The 20,568-nt window shown below is 54.1% G+C and overlaps 3 protein-coding genes across 14 annotated transcripts; 2 read left to right on the forward strand and 1 right to left on the reverse strand.

Moving 5' to 3' along the window:
* Positions 1-331: 331 nt before the first annotated feature.
* Positions 332-4,325, forward strand: acads (acyl-CoA dehydrogenase short chain). The gene is made up of 10 exons (XM_061801483.1): positions 332-478; positions 1,547-1,707; positions 1,786-1,935; positions 2,191-2,302; positions 2,370-2,521; positions 2,596-2,766; positions 3,059-3,196; positions 3,267-3,362; positions 3,423-3,479; positions 3,835-4,325. Exons 1-10 carry the CDS (start codon positions 349-351, stop codon positions 3,985-3,987), a joined length of 1,320 nt encoding a protein of 439 aa, XP_061657467.1. The 5' UTR covers positions 332-348; the 3' UTR covers positions 3,988-4,325.
* Positions 4,326-5,060: 735 nt separating this feature from the next.
* On the forward strand, positions 5,061-12,245 carry LOC133490875 (G protein-coupled receptor kinase 6-like). The gene is given in 17 exon segments (XM_061801481.1): positions 5,061-5,379; positions 5,795-5,884; positions 5,964-6,112; positions 6,299-6,376; positions 6,446-6,543; positions 6,609-6,701; positions 6,792-6,855; positions 7,475-7,615; positions 8,598-8,788; positions 9,295-9,332; positions 9,524-9,574; positions 9,577-9,612; positions 10,109-10,317; positions 10,647-10,784; positions 10,858-10,995; positions 11,065-11,196; positions 11,794-12,245. Coding segments are annotated over 17 exon segments (1,797 nt in total). The 5' UTR covers positions 5,061-5,327; the 3' UTR covers positions 11,893-12,245.
* Positions 12,246-12,385: 140 nt separating this feature from the next.
* ash2l (ash2 like, histone lysine methyltransferase complex subunit) lies at positions 12,386-20,517 on the reverse strand. 12 transcript variants are annotated; one of them, XM_061801472.1, is made up of 18 exons: positions 19,748-20,330; positions 19,019-19,146; positions 18,776-18,845; positions 18,448-18,677; positions 18,278-18,366; positions 18,102-18,196; positions 17,881-17,976; positions 17,710-17,805; positions 17,368-17,443; positions 17,250-17,267; positions 15,804-15,906; positions 15,214-15,431; positions 14,650-14,817; positions 14,218-14,411; positions 14,045-14,137; positions 13,660-13,758; positions 12,968-13,027; positions 12,386-12,903 (listed from the first exon to the last, which is right to left on the reverse strand). In XM_061801472.1, the coding sequence occupies exons 3-18, from the start codon at positions 18,809-18,811 to the stop codon at positions 12,796-12,798; spliced, it is 1,779 nt and encodes a 592-aa protein (XP_061657456.1). In that variant the 5' UTR covers positions 18,812-18,845; positions 19,019-19,146; positions 19,748-20,330; the 3' UTR covers positions 12,386-12,795. The 12 variants fall into 12 exon arrangements, with proteins under 12 accessions (XP_061657456.1, XP_061657460.1, XP_061657454.1 ...); XM_061801476.1 differs by lacking the exons at positions 19,019-19,146; positions 19,748-20,330 and adding an exon at positions 20,337-20,517 and having other exon boundaries at positions 18,448-18,593; XM_061801470.1 differs by lacking the exon at positions 19,019-19,146 and having other exon boundaries at positions 18,448-18,593; positions 19,834-20,330.
* Positions 20,518-20,568: the final 51 nt, after the last annotated feature.

Genomic DNA, 20,568 nt, shown 5'->3' on the forward strand with positions numbered 1-20,568 from the left:
CGACCTCGCAAATGAGCGCTTTGGAAAATGATTTAACAGGAAGAAAAGCAAAAAAAAAAAATCGATGAGATGCAACTCTTTTTCTTTGAAGCCTCAGACTACATTTTTTTTTTTTGCATTTTTATGTCTTATTAAAGTGACTTTTGCTGTACTTTCCACGATGCTAATCACGCTTGTAATTTGAGAGTTTCAAGGACAGCCGCCCGAGTTGGTTCATCTCAACTTCGAGGCGCTCCTTTTGAAATCCAACCCAAACTAATGCATTGAAACGCGGTTGGAACAAGTAAACGCACGCACGCACGCACGCACGCACACTCAATTCTCCCGCTTCAGCCGATATTTCCCAATATGATGCATGACGATGCGATGATACGTGATAAACCGTCAAGTCGAAAGCGCCTCGTAATTCCGAAGGTCCGTGAAGGCGGCAGAGCGTGGGGCGCAAAGATGGCGGCGCTCCTCCGCAAAGCGACCAAAGGTGAGCAAATGTTGCCAACCGAAACGGCGTCGCGGGACGTTTTTGACAAAGTTGAGCGGCCCGCTCGCTCAACGGTTTTTGGGCCAAAGTCCGACAACTTTTAAGCTAGCTTGCGGCGAAAAGACCCCAAAAACAATCAAACGAGCAAAAGTCTTTGCAAGTTGCTTTTTGGTTGGGGACACGGACTTCATCGCGATCAATATTTGGGATATTATTGACCCCCCCCGAGCGTCGCGCTCACCAGAAGGTGACCATCGTCACACCGTCACCGTCGACCTTTCACCCAGTTAGCGTCACTTTATTAGGTACCGCAGCTTCCGCTTTGACCTCGATGCTAAACGTCAATCTGCCATTTGGGATGAAAAATACTCCTTAATATTCGGACTGAGCCACATGGAATTCACATAAAAGCTGCCATTTTATGTCCTATTTAAAACAATGGAAATCATTCTGTACATTTGACATACGGATGTTATCAAATCAAGCCAGGAAGTGAATCCGAATCCACTTTCTGATCCTGTCCTGTTTGTAAATGTGGTTTGGGTCACGACTCGCAGCTGGTGATCTTCGCCGCCAAATCCACAAAACCTTCTCGACTGCGACGGACCGTCGCAAAGTCCGCCCGCTGACCCCCAAATCCTTGAACGGCTCCCCCGGTCTGAGATTTGGAGGTGCCGATTCGCTAACCCTACAGCGGGGGTCGGAGGTGGCGCCTCCGTGAAGCCAACGCAACGCCATCGAGGGTGGTGGTGGGGGGGGGGGGAATTATTCCTTCCGATCAGGTCCTTCCCGGTCTCCTCAACTGTCACCCGCACGTCAAGCTAACATAGGAAAAACCTTCAATGGATGCAAGTCGTCAAATGTCCCCATTGATGCGTCACAGGTCAAATGATCAAAACCTTCATGGTGCGAATGATCATGTAAAAAAAATCTGAATAATAAGAAGAAGAATGCAATTAATTCATAGTTGAATGACCACACAGCTTTTGGACACTACACTCGCTCGCACATCAGCGCTTCAACTACAGAAGTCACTTTCAAAAATGGATTGCAAAAAATGCGTTGCAGCCGTCGGCGTGTGCGCGCGCGGCCGTCGCGGCGTGTCTCAGCTGGCCGAGCTTCCGGAAACTCACCACATCCTGCGGCGGACGTGCCGAGACTTCGCCGACCGCGAACTGACGCCCGTCGCCGCCCGGCTGGACAGAGAACAGACGTACCCGGCGCGGCAGGTGCGTCCGTTTTCGGGCTGGCCGCGGCTACGCTAACGTGGCCGGCGACGGCGGCTCACCTGCGTCTGTGGCCTGTAGATCTTGGAGCTGGGCGCCATGGGCGTGATGGCCACGGAGGTCCCCGAGGAGCTGGGCGGGGCCGGCATGGACTACCTGGCGTACAGCGTGGCCGTGGAGGAAATCAGTCGCGGCTGCGCCAGCACCGGCGTGGTCGTCTCCGTCAACAACGTGAGACGCTTCGCACGCCGGATTTAGCTCGTCGTCGTGGTGGCGTAGCCCGGCAAGCTAGTGCTAGCGCTAGCGCTTGCGCTACTGTTTGTGTGTAAACGTGCTGGCGATGGGTTGAACGCGTGATTTGAACAAACCAAGCAAATCCAAAAATGTTGCAAAGTGACTTTCGCGTCTTGTCCGGTCTGCTTTTCTGACTCTTGGTGTCGGCGTGACGTGGCTGATGTTGTTGATGGCGCCCCTCCTGTGAGTCAGTCTCTGTATTTGGGTCCAATCCTGAAGTTCGGTTCTGAGGAACAGAAGCAGAAGTGGATCACCCCTTTCACCAGCGGCCACCGGGTGGGCTGTTTCGCCCTCAGCGAACCAGGTAACGCGATCACGCGTGCGAACCCGCCTCCTGACGCTTTTGACCTCCCTCGACCCCCCCCCCACAGGCAACGGCAGCGACGCGGGCGCCGCGTCCACGGTGGCGCATCAGGACGGCGACCATTGGGTCCTGAACGGCACCAAAGCGTGGATCACCAACAGCTGGGACGCCGCCGCCGCCGTCGTCTTCGCCACCACCGACAAGAAGCTCAAGCACAAGGCACGACACCCGAGCGCGTGCCCGAGGCGCTTAGCGCGTTGCTAATGCTAGCCCGCGTCGTCGCCCCCTCGCAGGGCATCAGCGCCTTCCTTGTGCCCATGCCCCACCCGGGCCTGTCGCTGGGCAAGAAGGAGGACAAGCTGGGCATCAAGGCCTCGTCCACCGCCAACATCATCCTGGAGGACTGCAGGATCCCGCTGGACCACATGCTGGGGCCTCGTGGCGCCGGATTCAAGATCGCCATGGTAAGCGCGGCAGCGCCGTAGCTTCGCTAGGCAACTTGCCGTCGCGGCGTTAGCTGTAGCTAAGCTAACAGTCGTCATTTTTGGAGTGAAAATCCGCCAAACTGATCGTCGACGTTAGCGCAAGTCAGGCGGGCCCCTGAAAGTAAATATAATCAAATCGTCCCCTGAAATACGAGCGCGCTTGACGTCCCAATCCGGCTACTGTCATTTGGCACTTGTGGCCCGTGAGCCTTCAGTTTGGTACTTTGGTACATCGGAGCTGTGTTTTTTGTATGCCGTACGTGGCCTTCAGCAAACTCTGGACAGCGGGCGCATCGGCATCGCGGCGCAGGCGCTGGGCATCGCTCAGGCGTCGCTGGACTGCGCCGCCGACTACGCCCACAAACGACACGCCTTCGGAGCGGCCATTGGGAAACTGCAAGCCATCCAGGTAACGCGTGCGTTTTTCCTCGATTTCGTGGACCCCCCCCCCGTCTGAGCGGGTCTGGTTTGTGGCGCAGTTCAAGCTGGCCGACATGGCGCTGGCCGTGGAGAGCGCCCGGCTGCTCACGTGGAAGGCGGCCGCCCTGCGCGACGCCGGCAGGGCCTTCACCAAGGTAGGCCCCCGCCACAACTTCCTGCCGGGGGCCCTTTCACCATAAAAGTCTGCTCTGCAGGAAGCCGCCATGGCCAAACTGGCCGCGTCCGAGGCCGCCACCTTCTGCTCCCACCAGGTGAGTCCGTTGCCGTGTTTGTTCTTGGAGTAGCCTCGCACGCAAATTGGCCAAAAAAATGAAAACGGCGGCCGTAAAAGCTGGACAATTTCTTCTAGGGGCCTCTAGGTGGCGCCAAAGTTCATATTTGGTCTTTGTTACATTTTCAACAACAAGTGGCGAAGGGGCGTGGCCTACCGAGTGGCATCGGAATCTCGAGTGCGTGAGCGATGCCGGGGAAGGTGTGGCCCGCAGCAGCTTTTGGCCAGTGTTGCTTTAGCATTTGTGACCCATATGAGGGCCCCAAATTTTGACAAAGTCAAGGTGGCGCTGTAACACCCCGAAATGGTCTCACTGTGGCGTCGTCGTCCATCAGGCCATCCAAGTTCTGGGCGGGATGGGCTACGTGACGGACATGCCCGCCGAGCGCCACTACCGCGACGCCCGCATCACGGAGATCTACGAGGGCACCAGCGAGATCCAGAGACTGGTCATCGCGGGACAGCTGCTCAAGGACTACGCAACCTAGCTGGACCCCGATCGGAAACCTAAACAACGACAACAAGTGCCAATAAGGAACATCAGGCTCACGTTGGCTTCTTTTTTTTTGGGGGGGGGGTTTTAAATGTCAGTTTTTGTAAATTTTGAAAAAAATGTATCGATTCATTCTTTGGTTCTCTGTCGCACCGAGCCTCACTCGGGTCTTTGGTTCCGTCTGACTTCAAATCAGCGTAAAGGGACAGCAATGGTACTTGTCCGGCAGAGGGCTTGCTGATGTGCCTCCGCTACACGTACGTGACAATGTTGGAACCGCAATCGTGATTGTGAAAATGCTCAGTGAAATTAAATCGAAATATGCTTTGCGCATGTTGCCTCATTGCATTACTGTAAGAAAAAAAAAAACAACAACAAAAAAATTACTACTTTCCTATATCCTTTTTTTTCCCTTTTACTCAATCACAGATCGAGGAACCCTCACAATCCACGCGGGGTAAAGACTAAGAACTGCCGTCCGTCCGTCCATTATCTGAGCCGCTCATCCTCATAAGGGCGGCGGGAGCGCCGGGGCGTATCCCGGGGGAGGGATACACCCCGAAACTGGTCGCCAGCCAATCGCGGGGCACAGATTGACAAGTCTCAATCGTCTCTACGGGCAATAGTTGAATATATGTAGAATATATAGAGAGAGAGAGAGAGAGAGAGAGAAAATCAAGATGTTGGTCTCCGACAATTGCAAATCATTCCCAAGATGTTGGTGAATTGACGTGAACGATAAGGGAAAGTCAAACTGTCAACATTTTCCGCTTATTCACGCTGCTCCATTTCATTCGATTGTGTGCTTTTTCTTCGATGTCATCACTTGAAATATGTTCCATCGAGCTTTAGCTTCCGCTTTGGTCTCAAAAAAGCTGCAAAGTACTAGAAAGTTGCCTAAAAAAAAAAAAAATTGGAAAATGGAGATATGAATCATCAGAAGCCACCTGTGGGGGGGGGGGGGGTTCGAAATGAGGACCAAAAAATAGCCGCTGGGAGGGGGGGTGTGTAGACTTTTGACATCCACCTCAAGAGGTCGAAGCGTACACGACGACGAGAAGAAAAGGACAAAAGAAACTTTTGTTTTGCGCTGGCAAACGTCAAAGGTACAATCCGGACGAAGAAGCCGTTGGGGAATCTTCTAAAATTAACTTTGCAAACAAACGTCAGGAACGTTTGACGCGAGATAAGATAAGACGGGCCGACATTCCGAGGGCGGGCGGGGGCGCGGCTCGCCCGCCGCGGGACTCCTCCCCCCTCGCCGGCCGAGCTATTTGACTGCGGCGGCTGCGTGGGCGCGCTCACACTTGCCCTTTGACCCTCGCACGTGCCCTGATGGACATTGACAGCCTGGTGGCCAACGGGGTTCTCGTCAGGGCCAGAGAAGGTACGAGCGCCGCCGTCGCTAACGCTAAGCTAAGCTAAGTTAAGGAGACTCGCTGCATCAAGGCGGTCGGTCCCCACCACGCCAGAGGGCCTGGAAAAACGGGCTGAGTTGGGTCTCACGCGGGGGACACACACGACGCCTCGCGGTTCCCGAACCCGAAACCCGAAACCCCGGGTTCAAACGTTCCGCCTGCGGATTTCGCCGCCATTATCGGCAGCATCGACTTCAGGTGAAATGTGGACACACAGGCCCGACCTGAGAGGCCGAAAATAGAAGACGCGCACACTTTGCGGGCGGGGATGTTTACAAACGCTCTGCGACGATCTCGGTGCTGGGAAATTTCACCCCGCAACTCCATATGCGCATCTGTGTCATGACAACGTGGAAATATGTATTTGTGTGTTTGTGCGCGTAGGCGGCAGGAGTAAAGGCCGCAGCTGGAAATGGCAGGAGATGCTCCGCTTCCCGCACATCAGCCGATGCGCCGACGTGGCCGCCAGCATCGGTGCGTGTGCGCGTCCGCGCGTGCGGCGTGAACGTGAACGTGAACGTGTGTGAACGTGCGTGGCTGCGTGTGCGTCCAGAGCGGGACTACGCGGACTTGTGCGTGGTGCAGCCCGTCGGCCGAAAGCTCTTCGGCCAGTTCTGCGACAGTCGAAGCGACCTACGAAAGTACGGCGAGCTGCGGCGGGCTCTGGTAAACGCGCTACACGCAGTACACGACGGCCCCAACGTAAGTCACCCCCAAACCGCGGCTGCGTTCAGACCAGGTTTGGAAGATCGGAAAGGACCCGGGACAAGGTGGAGGCCTCCAATCAAGGAGTTTAGAGCGCAAATTGACCAGCGGAAAGATGAAAATAGGGACATTCTCCGGGTCGTCGTCGTCGAAAAACAATTTTTGGGGGGTTTTTGTCTCCAGGACCGATTTGAGCTGGAAAGAGACGAAACCAGACGAGTATTCGGACTTCAAATCATTCAGGAGTTCTTCACCATAAACGTAAGAGTGTGTGCGGATGAGTGTGTGTGTGTGTGTGTGTGTGTCTTACGTCTGTGTGTTTGTGTCCAGAGAGCCCAGTTTGTCCCCGAGGTGTCCAAACACAAGCGAGGTTGTCTCTGGGGTCTGGATCACGAGCCTCGCAGCGACGTCTTCGGGGCCTGCCGAGGGTACGTCCCGGCGTGCGGGGGGGGGGCACCGAGCTCTGACCGACGGGTCCGTTTCTTGCGTTTAGAGACCTCAACGCGTTCCTCAGCGGAGAACCTTTTCAGCAGTACCAGCGCAGCATGTACTTTGAGCGCTTCCTCCAGTGGAAGATGCTGGAAAGGTGACGGACGGACGGACGGACGGACGGACGGTCATCCGTCCGTCTCCATCATCACCTGACTTGTAAACGTCATCCGTGTCGGTCCTTCAGGAGGCCCATCACCAAGAACGAGTTCCGAGAGTACCGAGTCCTGGGCAAAGGCGGCTTCGGAGAGGTGACGTCCTCGTTTTCCGTCTTTCCTTCCGAAATTCAACATTTGGCAACTAAATTGACTTTGCTACGTGCTTAGCTTGCGTATCTTTGCCCCAAGGGGGGGACCCTTAAAAGGTTTCAAGTTTCCACCGAGGGATTCGATTTCCAGGTGACAATTTCAAAGATGGGCAAAGGTGGACAACTGGTTTGCGCATCTGCCTCACAGTTCTGAGGACCCGGGTTCAAATCCGGCCTCCCCCGCGTGGCGCCGGTCACTTTTCATACTTCCTTCCGCAGCCCCAAAACTTGGATGGTACCTTCAACATAAAACAAATTGCCCGTAGGTGTGAAATTTGAGCGGCCCAAAGATAGTCCAGTCCTTAATGATCTCAGCTGAGCTGCGGTCGGATTTGGAAGTTGTCCTGTTTATCAGCAAAGCCCCTTTGGAGCTTGGGCAATGACTGAGAACAGAGCCCTGAGGAACCTCACGAGTCTTTAGGAGCCTTCCGATTCCGATCTCCAAAGGTTGCCATCTTTACAAGATCCCCGGCAGACCTCCGACAAAACGCAAGGAGGCGAAGGTCCGAGGACCGCGGCACGCACCGGCAGCTGACGGTGCCGTCGGTTTGCTTCCTGTCCAGGTGTGGGCGTGTCAGGTCCGAGCCACGGGGAAGATGTACGCCTGCAAGAAGCTGGAGAAGACGCACGTGAAGAAGCGGCGAGGCGAGGAGATGGCGCTCAACGAGAAAGAGATCCTGGAGAGTGTGGACAGTCGCTTTGTGGTACGAAACTCGGCTCGATTGCGGAGCGCCGCGTCCGGTCGTCGCGGTGCGTCAACTGCCTCGCTTTGAACTTCACGCTGCCGTCGTTCGCGTTCCTAAGACTGGAGTCTGCGAGATCTTCTGCCGACAAAAGAGATCCTACTTGCTAGGTCGACCCGTCCGTCCGTCCGTCCGTGGTGTTCTCGCACTTAGTCGGGGCTCAAGAGCAGACTTTGCTCTTCCGGGGAATGCCGACGTATTCCCGGGCCACCCGAGAGAAAAAACTACGCCGGGCTTCGGAACGGCAAAATGTGGAACACGCGAAGGCGTTTGAATACTTTCTGCCGCCGACGTCCGTCTGCTACTTGTGAAGCTTTTCTGGCGACCTGAGCAAAACTTTTTCGGGTGTGGAGCCAAAAGCCGAGTCGGCAACGTGACGGCTCGCGACGCCGTGATTGCATTCCAGCTTCTTGGAGCAAAAGTTGCAAAACGGCGACTGAGGCGGTCGGACGTCTCGCCAAATAGGGCAAAGTTGGGATCCGATTTGAGGATTTCTGCGTTTGCGGGCGGGCAGGCGGGCACCCGATGACGCCGACGCCGACCTCGCGCCGCACAGCGAGCCACGCACGAGGCCCAACGCGACCGAGTTTTCGCACCCTGCTCCTAATTTGGCGGCGGGTTTGGCCGCTATTCGAAATGCGCAAAGTCGCAGCTTGCACGCCAAAAGTACGATTTTCTATTGTTACACTTGAAATATTTGTTGTCAATAAAATACGCTCAGGCTTGCCAAAAGGTAGACACGGATGCAACGTACCTTCATTTGACTTCTTGGTCGGCGAGACTGCTTTCGAATCTTGTTTTCTTCTTCTTCCGTTCACAGTCCGGAAAGCCGCCTTTCCGCCGTCCGACGGAAACTAAAACTCCAAATATGACCAGACACCGACGGGTACACGTTTACTATTCAGGGCGTAACCAAACCGAAGCGACGCTTGCCGCCCCTCAGGTCAACCTGGCCTACGCCTACGAGACAAAACGCGAGCTGTGCTTGGTCGTCACCATGATGAGCGGCGGCGATCTGAAGTTTCACATCTACAACGTGGGCCCGGCCGGACTGGACCCCCACCGGGTGCGCTTTTACGCCGCCGAGGTCTGCTGCGGCCTCGTGCACCTGCACCGCAAGTCCATCATTTACAGGCGAGTTGGGGGGGGGGGGGGGCCCGCGTAAGTCGGTCTTACGTCGAAGGGAAGTTGGGAGTTCTTTGGTGTCCCGTCAGGCCGGTTTAGAGCCCGACCTGATCCCCGGAGTTACCTTCGCGGAACTTCAGAGGATCCTGACGCGGTGCCGGGTTCGCGTGCACTACACAAGCGCAACTTTTTGGAAAAGCCAAAATCGACCTTAAGGGAGGGAAACCGCCAGAACCGAGCAAGTTGAAGCTAAGCGAGACCTCCGTCCCGGTATTGCCGACTTCAGTCCGACTGGAGCCCGAGTCCAGTTTGGGTGCTTTGCCGCAACATTAGCTTGTAAATGAAAGCGGGGAAAGCATTTTTTTTTCTTTTAATATCTGTAGCTAGATAGATTGCGCAACCTCAATCGTTGTTATTTTTCTGGGTCACCTCCCCGTCCATACCCGCAAGCCGTACTGGTTTGTCGACGCCGCCGCCGCCGCCCTCTTGACGTCAAACACCGCCTTGTCTTTCAGGGACCTGAAGCCAGAAAATATCCTGTTGGACGAACACGGTATGCGCGCACACACACAAACTATTTTTAGCTGAGACATCGCAACAGGTTGCGTTGCCTTTTTTTTTTTTTTTTTTTTTTTTTATCCGAGCAGGAAACAACGCTTGAATGGTGCCGTTCGGGCGTGGCGGCCTCCTCCTTCCACGCGTGACCTCAAAAACACCCTCTTGACTGAATCTCTGTTGACGCAGGACACATCAGGATCTCGGACCTGGGCCTCGCCATCAGGGTGACCAAGACGGAGCGGTCCGAGGCCGGGTGGGCACGCCGGGATACATGGGTCAGTACCCGACGCCATCGGACGCCGACCGCGGTCCAACTTTTCCGACCAATACCGACTCGAACGGAACGCCGCCCTCAATGTCGCAAACCGTTTCGACGGCGGGGAAGGCAGACGTCTTGTTCCATACCTGTCGGGAATTGGGGGGCACCCGAACTTAGTAAAACTCAAACAAGTACTCTTGTCACTCTCTCGGACTTTTCTATTCTAAAGAGAAAACCATTTGAGCCAGATAGCTTCATGCTAACATAACGTGCAAAACTCCATAGACATGCTAACGGACGTGAGCACTGACGCTAACCCTAACCCCTCCAAAGCCTCAAACAACTGCGACTTTCACACACAAACACCAAATAGCACAAAGCAGTCCTCGGAAAGCTCTGGTTCCGGTTCTGGTTCTGGTGCCGTCTCCTTGCCACCAATGTCCTCGCAGTTAGGACATTAGTTTTGTGTTTCAACGGAAAAGTACGCTAAAGTCCTTCCGTCCCGCGCGCAGCTCCAGAGGTGATCGGTCGCGAGTCCTACGGCGCGAGCGCCGACTGGTGGGGTCTGGGCTGCCTGATCTACGAGATGACGGCGGGCCGGCCGCTCCTCAGGATGAAGGGCGAGCGCCCCACAAAGGCCGAAATGGAGGACAGGATCCAGACGAAAACGGAGGAGTACGGCGAGCGTTTCGAACCGCGCGCCAGAGACATCTGCTCGCAGGTCCGAGAGGTTTGCGGACGCCCGCAAAGTCGAATTGGGTCAAACGGACTCTTGTCGGGGGCGGCCGGGTCGGCGCATTCAATCCCGGCCTCCCCGCGGGGCTTTTCTCCAGGCGCGGCCGTCGGTTTCCTCCCACAGCCCAAAAAGACTCGAACTTGGCCGTAGCTTGGGAGCTCATTTTCAGACTTGAATCAATCTTTTCGGCGCGCTCGAAGGGGACGAAGCGCCACCCCGCGACAAGAGTCCGTCCGATCGGCACCGTTCAAACTTTGCGCCCGGGCGATCAACGCGGACAAAAAGCGGTTGACGTTCCGCCGTCTCGTCCAAAGCTGCTGGTCAAAGACCCCGACAAGCGGCTCGGCTGCCGGACGTCGGGAGGCCGAGACGTTCAGGCGCATCCTTTCTTCCGGGAGATCAACTTCCGGATGCTGGAGGCGGGGCTCGCGGAGGCGCCCTTCAAACCCGACGCAAGTGACCGACTAGCCGTCGGGTCGTCGCGCCGTCCCCATTTTTAGCGAGCGCCTTTGCCGTGTCGCGCAGCCGCGGCTGGTTTACTGCAGCGACGTGCAGGACATCGAGGAGTTCTCCACGTTGAAAGGCGTCAGCATCGACCAGAGCGACAGCAACTTCTACGCCAAGTTCAGCACGGGGAGCGTCGCCGTCGCCTGGCAGAACGAGGCCGGTTGCGCTTTTGCTCGTTAGCCGGAGCGACCCGGCCCGAAGGTTCATCCCGCTCTTCTCTCGCAGATCATCGAGACGGGATGCTTCAACGAGCTCAACGTTTTCGGACCCGGCGGCTCTCGGCCGCTCGACCTGCAGTGGACGCAGGCGTCCGAGAGTCCGAGGAACGGCTTGTTCAACAAAATCTTTCGCAGACTCGTAAGTTCATTTAGGGCTGGATTTTAGTGAGTATGTTGAAGTCAGATATGAACAAAAGAAGATGATGACGACGATGGAGTCATCATCTTCTTTTGTTCACATCATCAATGAAGCATTTTCATTGGCTACGATGACTTCGTTCCAATTCGGTGCGGCAGCTTTCAAGTGTGTATAACGAAAGGAAACTACTTGAAAATACGCCACGCAAACTATTTTCCATTGTAAAAAAAATTGCTCCCGAGTCTATTTTTCATTTACGCAAACATTTCAGAAATGAAAAAAAAAAAAAAAAAAAATTCATAAAAAAAGATTCAAGCGATGCTAAATTTACCATCGTAATTTTTTCATCGATGGAGGAGCCTTTGAGGAGCGTCCAAAATCTTGCCGGGTCATTTTGACCCGAGGTGAATTCAATTATCCAACATGAATTCAAAATATGCAAAAAAAAAAAAAAAAAAAAAAAAAAAGCCTTTTCATTCCACGTTCGACTATCGGAAGCGTCCAAATTGTTCCCGGGCCTTTAATTATTGCCAGATGAACCTCGTTGCGTTTTGACCCCCGCATCCCTGTAAGCGTTTCCCTCCTCTGGTCCCGCAGCACCCCCAGGAGGCGACGGAGGACGGCGGCCGACGGAGTCCGGCGTCGGACAACTCGATCGCGTCAGGAATTCTGTCCCCGCCTAAATTGACTTTTTAAGCGCCTCAGCCTGACGCGCTCCGACTTCCTCCCTCGGATGTTTTCGAAATGTACCGTACGGCGACGCCCCGCGATTGGGAGACCCTCTTGAAGACGTTTTCCCACACTTTGCCGAAATCATCTTTCTATTATTTCAATCACATCTTGCCAAATTGATTTCATAGCGCTTTTTTCCCCACGATGCTCAGACACCTTTTTGAGCTTTTGATGGGACAAATTTTGGATAACGCCGGAAACGTCATTAGCTGAAACGAAGTCTCCAGACCCGAACCCGACTGAGCATCTCAAATGACGCCACATCAGACGACGGACCCAATTGCAACACATTTGTTGCGCAGAGTTCCACGTGGAAGACGAGCCGTCTCGGCCAAGTGTCACTTCTTCAGTCAAAACAGTGACACGTACACTATCGTTCGCTGCACGCTCCGCGTCATAAATAATCTATTTTGGAAGGTCGGCTCCATTTGGCGAAAGATGACAAATGATAGTCTGATTAACCAAATGTCGTCCACGTAGCCGGTTTTTATTTCAGTCCATTAAAAACAAGCAAAACAAAAAAGTGTACAAGAGAAGGCGCAGTCAATGCAGCACGTGGGAATCGAACGCGACGTTAAGAGTGTGGAGTTGTGCGCCCTGTCAAATCAATAATCAGAGCAAAAGTCACAGTGACCAACTTGCGAGACTTTCTTCTCTCCGTTTTTCAATTTGACTCAAATTTTGCGACAGCCAACCCGCGTTCCAATCGCACAAAGACTTGAACTGACGGCCGCTCACGTTACAACATCCCCGCGGGAGACGGCAGAAGGGACACAACCAACCCGTTGGGTGGACTTTCTGGACTGATCAAAGTCAACTTCCCGTCCAAATAAAGAGAAGGAGTTGCCCGCCTGCCCCCCCCCCCGTTCATCCCTCCCAAGGCGGGCTGCGACGTCCGTCCACTTCCGTCTCCACGTGGTACAACGCGTCGGCCAGCGTGTGCTCGATGACGGCGCCCCAGCCCATGTCGCTCATCTGCGGGGAAACGGGAAGTGTCGTGAAGGGCGTGGGGGGGCGGGGGGGCGGCACAAGCACTTACCGGCTGGAAGGGGGCGTCCTTGGGGGGGTGCTTGAAGTGCGGACCGAAGTTGACCGACACCTGCAAGGATGAAAACAATGTGATCATTTCAAAAGCAAAGTTGACATTTTTGGAAAGTGACGCCTTCAGGTACGAGTTTCATTTGGCCCCTGACCTCAAAACTATTTCCCCATTAAAACACATGAAAATGATTGTATTCCAGTCCCCCAAAAAACTATGTATATATATAGTTTTTTTTTTTTTTAAATAAAAGCTGGGTGGTAATAAGTTGCAAATGACATTAATATATGAAGTAGTTTTCCAAAGTGTAATCAATCCAAAAGTCTTACATGCAACCTAAAATTGAGATTTCATTAGCGCGCCTGCGCCTTTAAATGCGTCCACACCGACCTGGCCCCGCCCACGTTAGCGGTTTTTTTTTTTTGTCATCTTGGCAGGGAAAAAAAAAAAAAAAAAATCATACTAAAAATTCCTCCCACCAGTGCAAACAACATTTGCACTCGGCGGCATGTTTGCGTCTTCTGCAGTCATTTTGTCCCCATCTTGAAATTATTTGAAAAACCCGTCTGGAGTTATTCCATTTGCTGGGTTTGTCCTGAGTGTAACTTTTCTTTATTTCACTAACGTGTAATGGAATGTTTTCATTTGAAAACGAGGCCATTTTTTTTGGAGAAAGCTCCGGCCCGGCCCACCGTGCAGCTCTTGTAGAGGGAGATGGCCGGGAAGTAGATTCCTTCAAACAGGTTCTGGAAAGCCACGCCTTGGCTGGCGCCGTTCTTGTAGAACACCATCTGCCAAGAGCGGGCACACATCGCAGCAGGCGTCAGCGCCAGCGGACTCAAGACAAAAAGAGCGGGTCGCCCCCCCCCCCCCCCCCCCCCCGCACAGACGCCTCGTCGTCGTCGTCGTCGCCATTGCTCAAAACGTCCCATAATTGAGGCCCGCGTTCAACTGCTTATTAACGAGCGGACCCATTTGATTTGAAACGCGTCTTTGTAAATGTGGCGACGCAACCCTGACGAACGCAGCAGAACAAACGTGTTGACTGGGGTCCAAGAGTGCCCCCCCCCCCCTCACCCTGCTGGGGCTCATGACCTTCAGGCTCTTCTCGGCCTTGTCCACGTAATCCTTCTCCTCAAAGTACAAGTAGCTCTTGAACTTGATGAGCGCCTGCAAGCAACAGCAAGCGGGCAGATTATTGATTCAATTTTTTTTTTTTTTTTCCCCCTCCACATTCACGGGGACGCCACCTTGTCCTTGTAGGTGTCGGGCAGCGCCCGGGCCGTCTCGGTGCGGTCGGGCAGCTCGATGAGGAAGCCCAGAGTGTCTCCCTGGCCGTATCCCGACGAGTAGCGCTTGCCCAGCGACTGGTGGAAGCGGGTCCCCTTCTTGCTGCGCCACGAGTAGCTGAACTTGTCGTAGCCCAGCGGCGCCTGCAGGTTGCCTGGGAGAAGCAACAAAACAAAAAAACAACTTCACAACGGCAATTTCACGTCTCCGCGTGTCACAAATCGACGTCGGCGTCGCCACGTAGAGCTGACGGGACCGAGCGACAAGGAAAACGGAACCAAGAATGTTTCGCCGGGTCGATGGAGGTCGAGTGGCCGCCCGCACTTATCGTATCTAACGGCGGAGCGTCGACGACGGCGCGGAAGCAGCTCGGCGGAGCGCCGCGAACTGACCCAGAGGCTGCGACCAGCCCAGCCGGGCGGCCGTGTCGGGCGGCATGTCGTCCACCGACACCTCGAAGTACCAGGAGCCCTTGCGCACGCCGTGCGAGGCGCGCACCATGGAGTAGCCCTTCTCGCCCGTCACCGTCAGCCGGTCGTCGGAAATCTTCAGCTGGGGCGCTGTGCGGGAAAGGCCGGCGGCAAACGTCAACGCCAAACAAACCAAAAAAAAAAAAAACGGCAGCGAACGTGCACCCGAGCGCCGTGGAGACGATTCAAGGGCAAAGTAGTCGGCGGCCGTCAGTGGCCGCCGCTTCGTTTTAGACAAAAAGGACAAAGGAAGGTTGTTGACGTGAGTGGGGGGGGGGAAGTAGCGCTTGGGTGCCAAAGAACTACGCTGAAGTTTAGACAAAAGTGGTGCCCCTTGGCAAGTGTTCAGTCTGAGGAATTGTTTTGGATTTGTAAAATAAAAAAAACAAACAAACATATATTTCATGTTCTGTAGAGCTTGTGTGAGAGAGAGAGAGAGAGAGAGAGAGAGAGAGAGACTCGTATGTTGGCGTCTGCGTGGCCGACCTCGGTCGTGCAGCGCCAGCAGAACCCGCTCGTACAGGCACGCCCGGTACAGGTCGCCCGGGATGGGCTTCCCGGCCCAGCAGTCCAGCTCCAACTTCTCCGGGTCGGGGGCGTGCGGGTCCGGCTCGGCGAGGATGTAGCGGTAGCCGTCTTTGTTGAAGGGGTGCTCCAGGGGGTAGCCGTGGGGGGGCAGGCGCTGGGCCGAGAACAGCGGGTCGCTGGGGGGGGGACGGACGGACGGAAAGCCTCGTCACGTTCAAAGCGGGAAAGTGGCACGCCTGAGCTCCCGTGCAACAAATTGAGGTCAAGATCGACTTTAGGCCTCCACTAGCAGACAATTCTATCTAGTCTCGGCTGTGGCTAAGTGCTGCAGTTGAAAGAGAAATTGTATTGAACAAAAAAAGTTCCATAAAAGTCAACATTCTTTCAGACCACTCTTTGTCCCACAATTTCAAAATGGCTGCTCATTCCTTTCTAACCGCTGACATCTTTTTCATGCAGTTCCAAACTTCAAACGTCAAAAAGTACATTTGTCTGCCCCCCCCCCCCCCCCCCCCCCGATACCGTTTCCTTTCAGGTCCCGTACGTACCTGCGGGTCCTCTTGGTGGCCCCCGCCGTGGCCCCCTCCTGCTGTTGCTGCTGCTGCTTCCGCTTGGCTCCTCTGCCTTTGGCCGCCACCGGAGCCAGCGCACCTGGGGGACGGGGGGACGACACACAAGTCCTTTCAAACATTGATTGACACCCGCAAAGACGCAAACGGGGCACGAACCCGTCGAAAAACGGCCAAAACCTTCATTTGAGCTTCTTTTTTTTTTCCCCCCTTTCTTGGGATTTTGCTCACGTACACTTTTGAAATAAGGGGACGTTCTTCCAACTATGTAGAAAAGTCTTCCAGTGCCGCTTCCATTTTAATACCGGCGTTATTACAGGGTATCCGGTACTCGCAAAGACCGGCCACAAAAACAAGCCATACTTCAGGCAAAATGAAATCAAGTCCTCCTCGCCAGTAGTCGGCGCTACGTTGTTCCGATTTAACAACAACAGATGGTCGCGCTGTCATTGTGTTCCTTCAAAATGTATACATCAAAAGTGCAAGTAGTACTACGCGCCTGCGAGTACTCGAGGATAAACAAAACTGAGCGTGGTTTGCATTCGACAATCTCGTTGGGTGCAATTTTCTCATGAAAAGCAAAAACCATTTTACTGTTTATTTTTGGATTGCATTTTGTTCACATCATATCAAAAATTTGGTTCCATTCTGTGGTCCTTCGATTTGGGCAACAAAATAAAGAAAATTGCAGGAAAAAGTTTGCCGTAAGCAAAAGCAAATCAAAAATAGGCTTCTTGTGATTTTTGGGGTTTTTTTAGGCCATCACGTCCACACAACAACACGACACAGGCAAAGCGAGGATCACCGCATGCGGGAATTTAGTCAGCGAGGCGTCTCCAAAACACCGCAAGCCTTTTCCGGCTCATCGGCGGCGGACCCCCGCGATGCGCGCAGGGACAAAAATCTGCCGCCCCCCGTCGACCCGCCGCAGGATCTTTCAGCCAGAGTGCGCGGGGGTCCGCCGCGTGCCCAGAACCAAAATGACAACGAGGCACAGGAAGCGGCGCGTGCGAGGACCACGGAGGGGGTAACGGCGGGTGGCCCCAAAACAGGAAAAGTGCCCGACGCAGACTACGCCCGCCATTTTGTTTGCGCTAAGGATGGGCATTTCTCCACTTGGAATAACTTCGCCCTCAAAGGAACTCCTGATCCAAACCGCCTATCCTCACAAGGGTCGAGCCTAGCCCACCTGACTTTGGGCGAAAGGCGGTCTGCACCCTGAACTGACCCGTCTCGTTTCAAATAAAAGGGAAAGCCGAGTGGAGACGATTCCGGCACCGTTGAAAGCGCCACAAAACAAGGTCAAATCCAAATCTGCCGCCATTAAGAGCAGATCAAGCCAAGCGACAATCCAACGGGGCCATTTTTCGTCCCGACTTTTCATGCCCATCCCTAGCGGCGGCTCACGCGACGACGAGGGCGCACCTGAGTACGAGGATCCACCTGGAAGACACAACGGCAGGCACCGTCAACCGCGCCCTTCGCACGTCGGACTTTAGCGAGCTCGTGGACGCCGCGGAGGAAGCGGGAAACTTTCACTGACCGTTGAGGCCTCCGGCGGCGGGCGCGACGGTCGACTGCTTCTGGGAGTCGTACGACGGGCCGATGGTCCCCAGGTCCTGCGCCGCAACCACATCCAACAAAAATGTGCTTTCTGAAAGCGGCAGCGCTCTACCTCGAATACTGCACTTGAGATACGGAGAATGACAGTTTTTGCATCGTGATTGTGAAGCAACCAGTTTGGCCGCCAGGGGGCAACATCACACGGGCAACTTCAGAATCAGAATCAGAATCACAAACAGTCCAGTCGCAATGCAGCATAGGTCAATCTTAATGCTACTAGTGTTATTTCATCGTTGAGCGTAGAGGCGCCCACAAGTAATACCTGGTCCAGCAGTCCAAACTTCGGGTAGTCCTCTTCGGGGTCTTTACTGCCGGGGTCCGGGTGTTCCTTCACCAGGAAAACGTCTCGCTCTTTGCTCTGGAATGGAAATGAACGTCGCGTGAGGACGGGGCGCGAGGCAACGTACGCGGACCTCGTCCGGCGACGCGCTACCATGGTCTTCACGATGTTGTTGGGCCACGTCAACTTGCCGGGTCGCTGTCGGGTGGTCATGCATTCCCAGTACTTGTCGATGAAGGGAATGATGTCCTGTGCGGAAGGACGCAGGCGCCGACGATCGGCCGAGCGCAAAAACACTTTCCATGTGGCGAAAACGTTTCTTGACGCCACCTCCGCGGTTCCGAATCCGTCGTACGATCGCCGGCGCGGCTCACCTTGTCTTTGGAGAACATGGTCTTGGGATGCTCGTCTTGACTCCTGGAGCGCCAGGTCAGGTTGGCCAGCGCCGTCAGGCACATCTCCTTCAGGTCTGAAAAGCACAAACGGGTTTGGCAGGTGAGGACCCGGCCACGAGCAGAGGGAGGAGGAGGAGGAGGAGGAACGCGCGTACTGGCTTGCTTCCTGAGGAAGTAGGTGTTGCCGCTGTGGTGGCAGACGTTGCAGTGGAACACGTAGTTGGTCATGAAGGGCAGACAGGACCTGCGGAGAAGACGGCCGGCGTCACCTTTCCGGAAACGTCGCAGCTTGGCGGCCGCGTTCCAAACGGCCACGTTTACGCACGCCGTGCTGATGCCGAAGGCGTCGGCGGTGAACCACTTGCTGCACAAGGCGCACTGCAGCTCCACCTCGCCCAGCTGCCGCCCGCCGTCCTCGTCCCCGGAGCCCGTCAGCGTGTCGGCGGCCTCCGAGGCGTCGCCCGCCGCCTCCTGCCGCGCTCGACACGTCATCGCAACGACGACGACAAGTGAGAAACTCTCGGCTGCCTTCTCAAGATTTTTGCCCTTTCCCCGCTTTCGCGTTTAAGATCGCAAATATCAGACAAATACAGCAGCCCCGATACTTTTCCACAGCACTGCGCTTGAACAGATAACACCGGTCGGATACTTGCCAGGCCTTCCTTGCCGCCGGAAGACTTCGCGTCCATGCCGCCGACGGGAAGTTCAGCGAATGCCGCGTCGCTGGGGGGGGGGGGGTGACGAGTCTTTGCGTTAGCGCTTCAAGAATGAACAACTACAATAACTTTGGGTTAATTGGCTCATTCGAACAAACGGAACTAGATTTGAGTCAACGGAATTGTATTCACAAGGCAGCAAAACGTAAATTGCACACGGAATAGCACAGAAATACGTACAGCGTGGAAGGCTCGACATGCTACGGCAATTTTGGGTTTTTCCGCACCCAACATTTTTAGTCCAGCTGCGGCACTCAAAGTTGTGTCGTCATGAAAAACGTTCGCAGCACCGAGCGGATGATTTTGAACTGCAATTGCAACCAACGGTACTGCGTCAAAAACTGGTCCAGGAAACAAAAAGCTTCCCCACTGCCGATGTCTCGGAAGAATGTGCCTCATTTTCAAGCAGGTAAATAAATACAGTTGATAACCAAGCACGTGGGATTTCGTGGGGGGAACGGGGGGGGGGGGGGACCCCAAAATGCACGTTAATGCTTGTTTTGAGACAGACGTACGCAAAATGCAAAATACCACCGACGTCGACATCTTCCACGTGTTGTGACCCTGACACTGTGCACGTTGCAAAAAAAATAATAATAATAATACACAGAAGTTACGTGTGTATAATGGTGTAGCGTAATAAGCGTTTACTGTACGCATCAAAGCATTTATGGATTGGCACACCGAGTTTAAAATCGAAACATTAAACTCTAATCACTTCCGCTAAAACTGAAATGTACGTTTGCAGAAGGTGGTGACGATATAGTTAATAACATTATAAATGTGAACAGAAAAATGACAAACGCGTTTGTTTCCCCCTTCCGGAACAAAGCTCGCCACTTATTCGCACTACTACGACGTCTACTAAGTAGTTAGCTGAGAGTTTTGGAGACCGAACGCCGCCGAGACCTGCTCCAGAAGCACACCGTTGAAACGAGTCCTGTTTACGCCTTCGAAAGAATCGAAATCGGTAAAAAAAAAATTAGCGAAGCAACCTCTTGACCGCGTCCGCTTCGCTCACGACGACGTTGACCGCCTCTTCTTCTGTCGCCATGTTGGAATTCAAAATACGAGGAAATATCGCGAGAGCGACAGGACCAGGCGGGACACGTTTGTTTCCACAGCGACATCGCAGGCGCGGAGGAGAAACAACACTTGTTTGTCGACACGGCCTCCAAATATGTATATCATGATTGCAAATAATACTGGAATAAAGGTTGGTTTGCACCCAGCTGACAAACGAAATTAGTCAGCTCAGGCAAAGTCTCTCTTGTTTCAGGTCGCTCAGAATCCCAAAAATGATTTCATGTTGTCAGATGCCACAGTAACCGGAGAGAACTTTATCAAAGTTGACAACAATTTCCTTAGTCTGGAGGAGCATTTCCTGTCAAGTGCATGAGCTGGCTTCAAAAGGTTTTGGGGAACCTTCCAGAAGGGCTCGAAGTAAACCAGATTAGTCTTGTCAGTAAGAAAAAGCAAAAATGGTGGAGTGACGCACCGCTCGATCGTCATACTCATCCCGCAGCAGCCGACCGAGTATTGATCGCTCCGTTTGTTATGTCTGCGGTTGCGACTTGAAACGTGCGCCAGATCAACAGCAACAACAAAAAAAGTCAACGTCAGCTTCCCAGAATCTCCGCCATAACAAAACAAAAACAAATCTCTTCAGTTGGCCTTTCGAAGATGACTCAGCAGCGGGGGGGGGGGGGGGGGGGGGCGCTCTTAATTTC

Source organism: Syngnathoides biaculeatus, chromosome 17, assembly GCF_019802595.1.
Source record: "Syngnathoides biaculeatus isolate LvHL_M chromosome 17, ASM1980259v1, whole genome shotgun sequence".
Classification (NCBI taxonomy): Eukaryota; Metazoa; Chordata; class Actinopteri; order Syngnathiformes; family Syngnathidae; genus Syngnathoides; species Syngnathoides biaculeatus.

Coding starts and splice junctions, on each gene's coding strand:
- acads (XM_061801483.1), top strand. CDS start 349: ATGATGCATGACGATGCGATGATACGTGATAAACCGTCAAGTCGAAAG. Junction 2,522..2,595: donor ACAAGAAGCTCAAGCACAAG/GCACGACACCCG, acceptor GCCCCCTCGCAG/GGCATCAGCGCCTTCCTTGT. Junction 2,767..3,058: donor CCGGATTCAAGATCGCCATG/GTAAGCGCGGCA, acceptor CGTGGCCTTCAG/CAAACTCTGGACAGCGGGCG.
- ash2l (XM_061801468.1), bottom strand. CDS start 19,892: ATGGCGACAGAAGAAGAGGCGGTCAACGTCGTCGTGAGCGAAGCGGAC. Junction 17,977..18,101: donor CCATGTTCTCCAAAGACAAG/GTGAGCCGCGCC, acceptor CCTTCCGCACAG/GACATCATTCCCTTCATCGA. Junction 14,412..14,649: donor GGGCTGGTCGCAGCCTCTGG/GTCAGTTCGCGG, acceptor TGCTTCTCCCAG/GCAACCTGCAGGCGCCGCTG.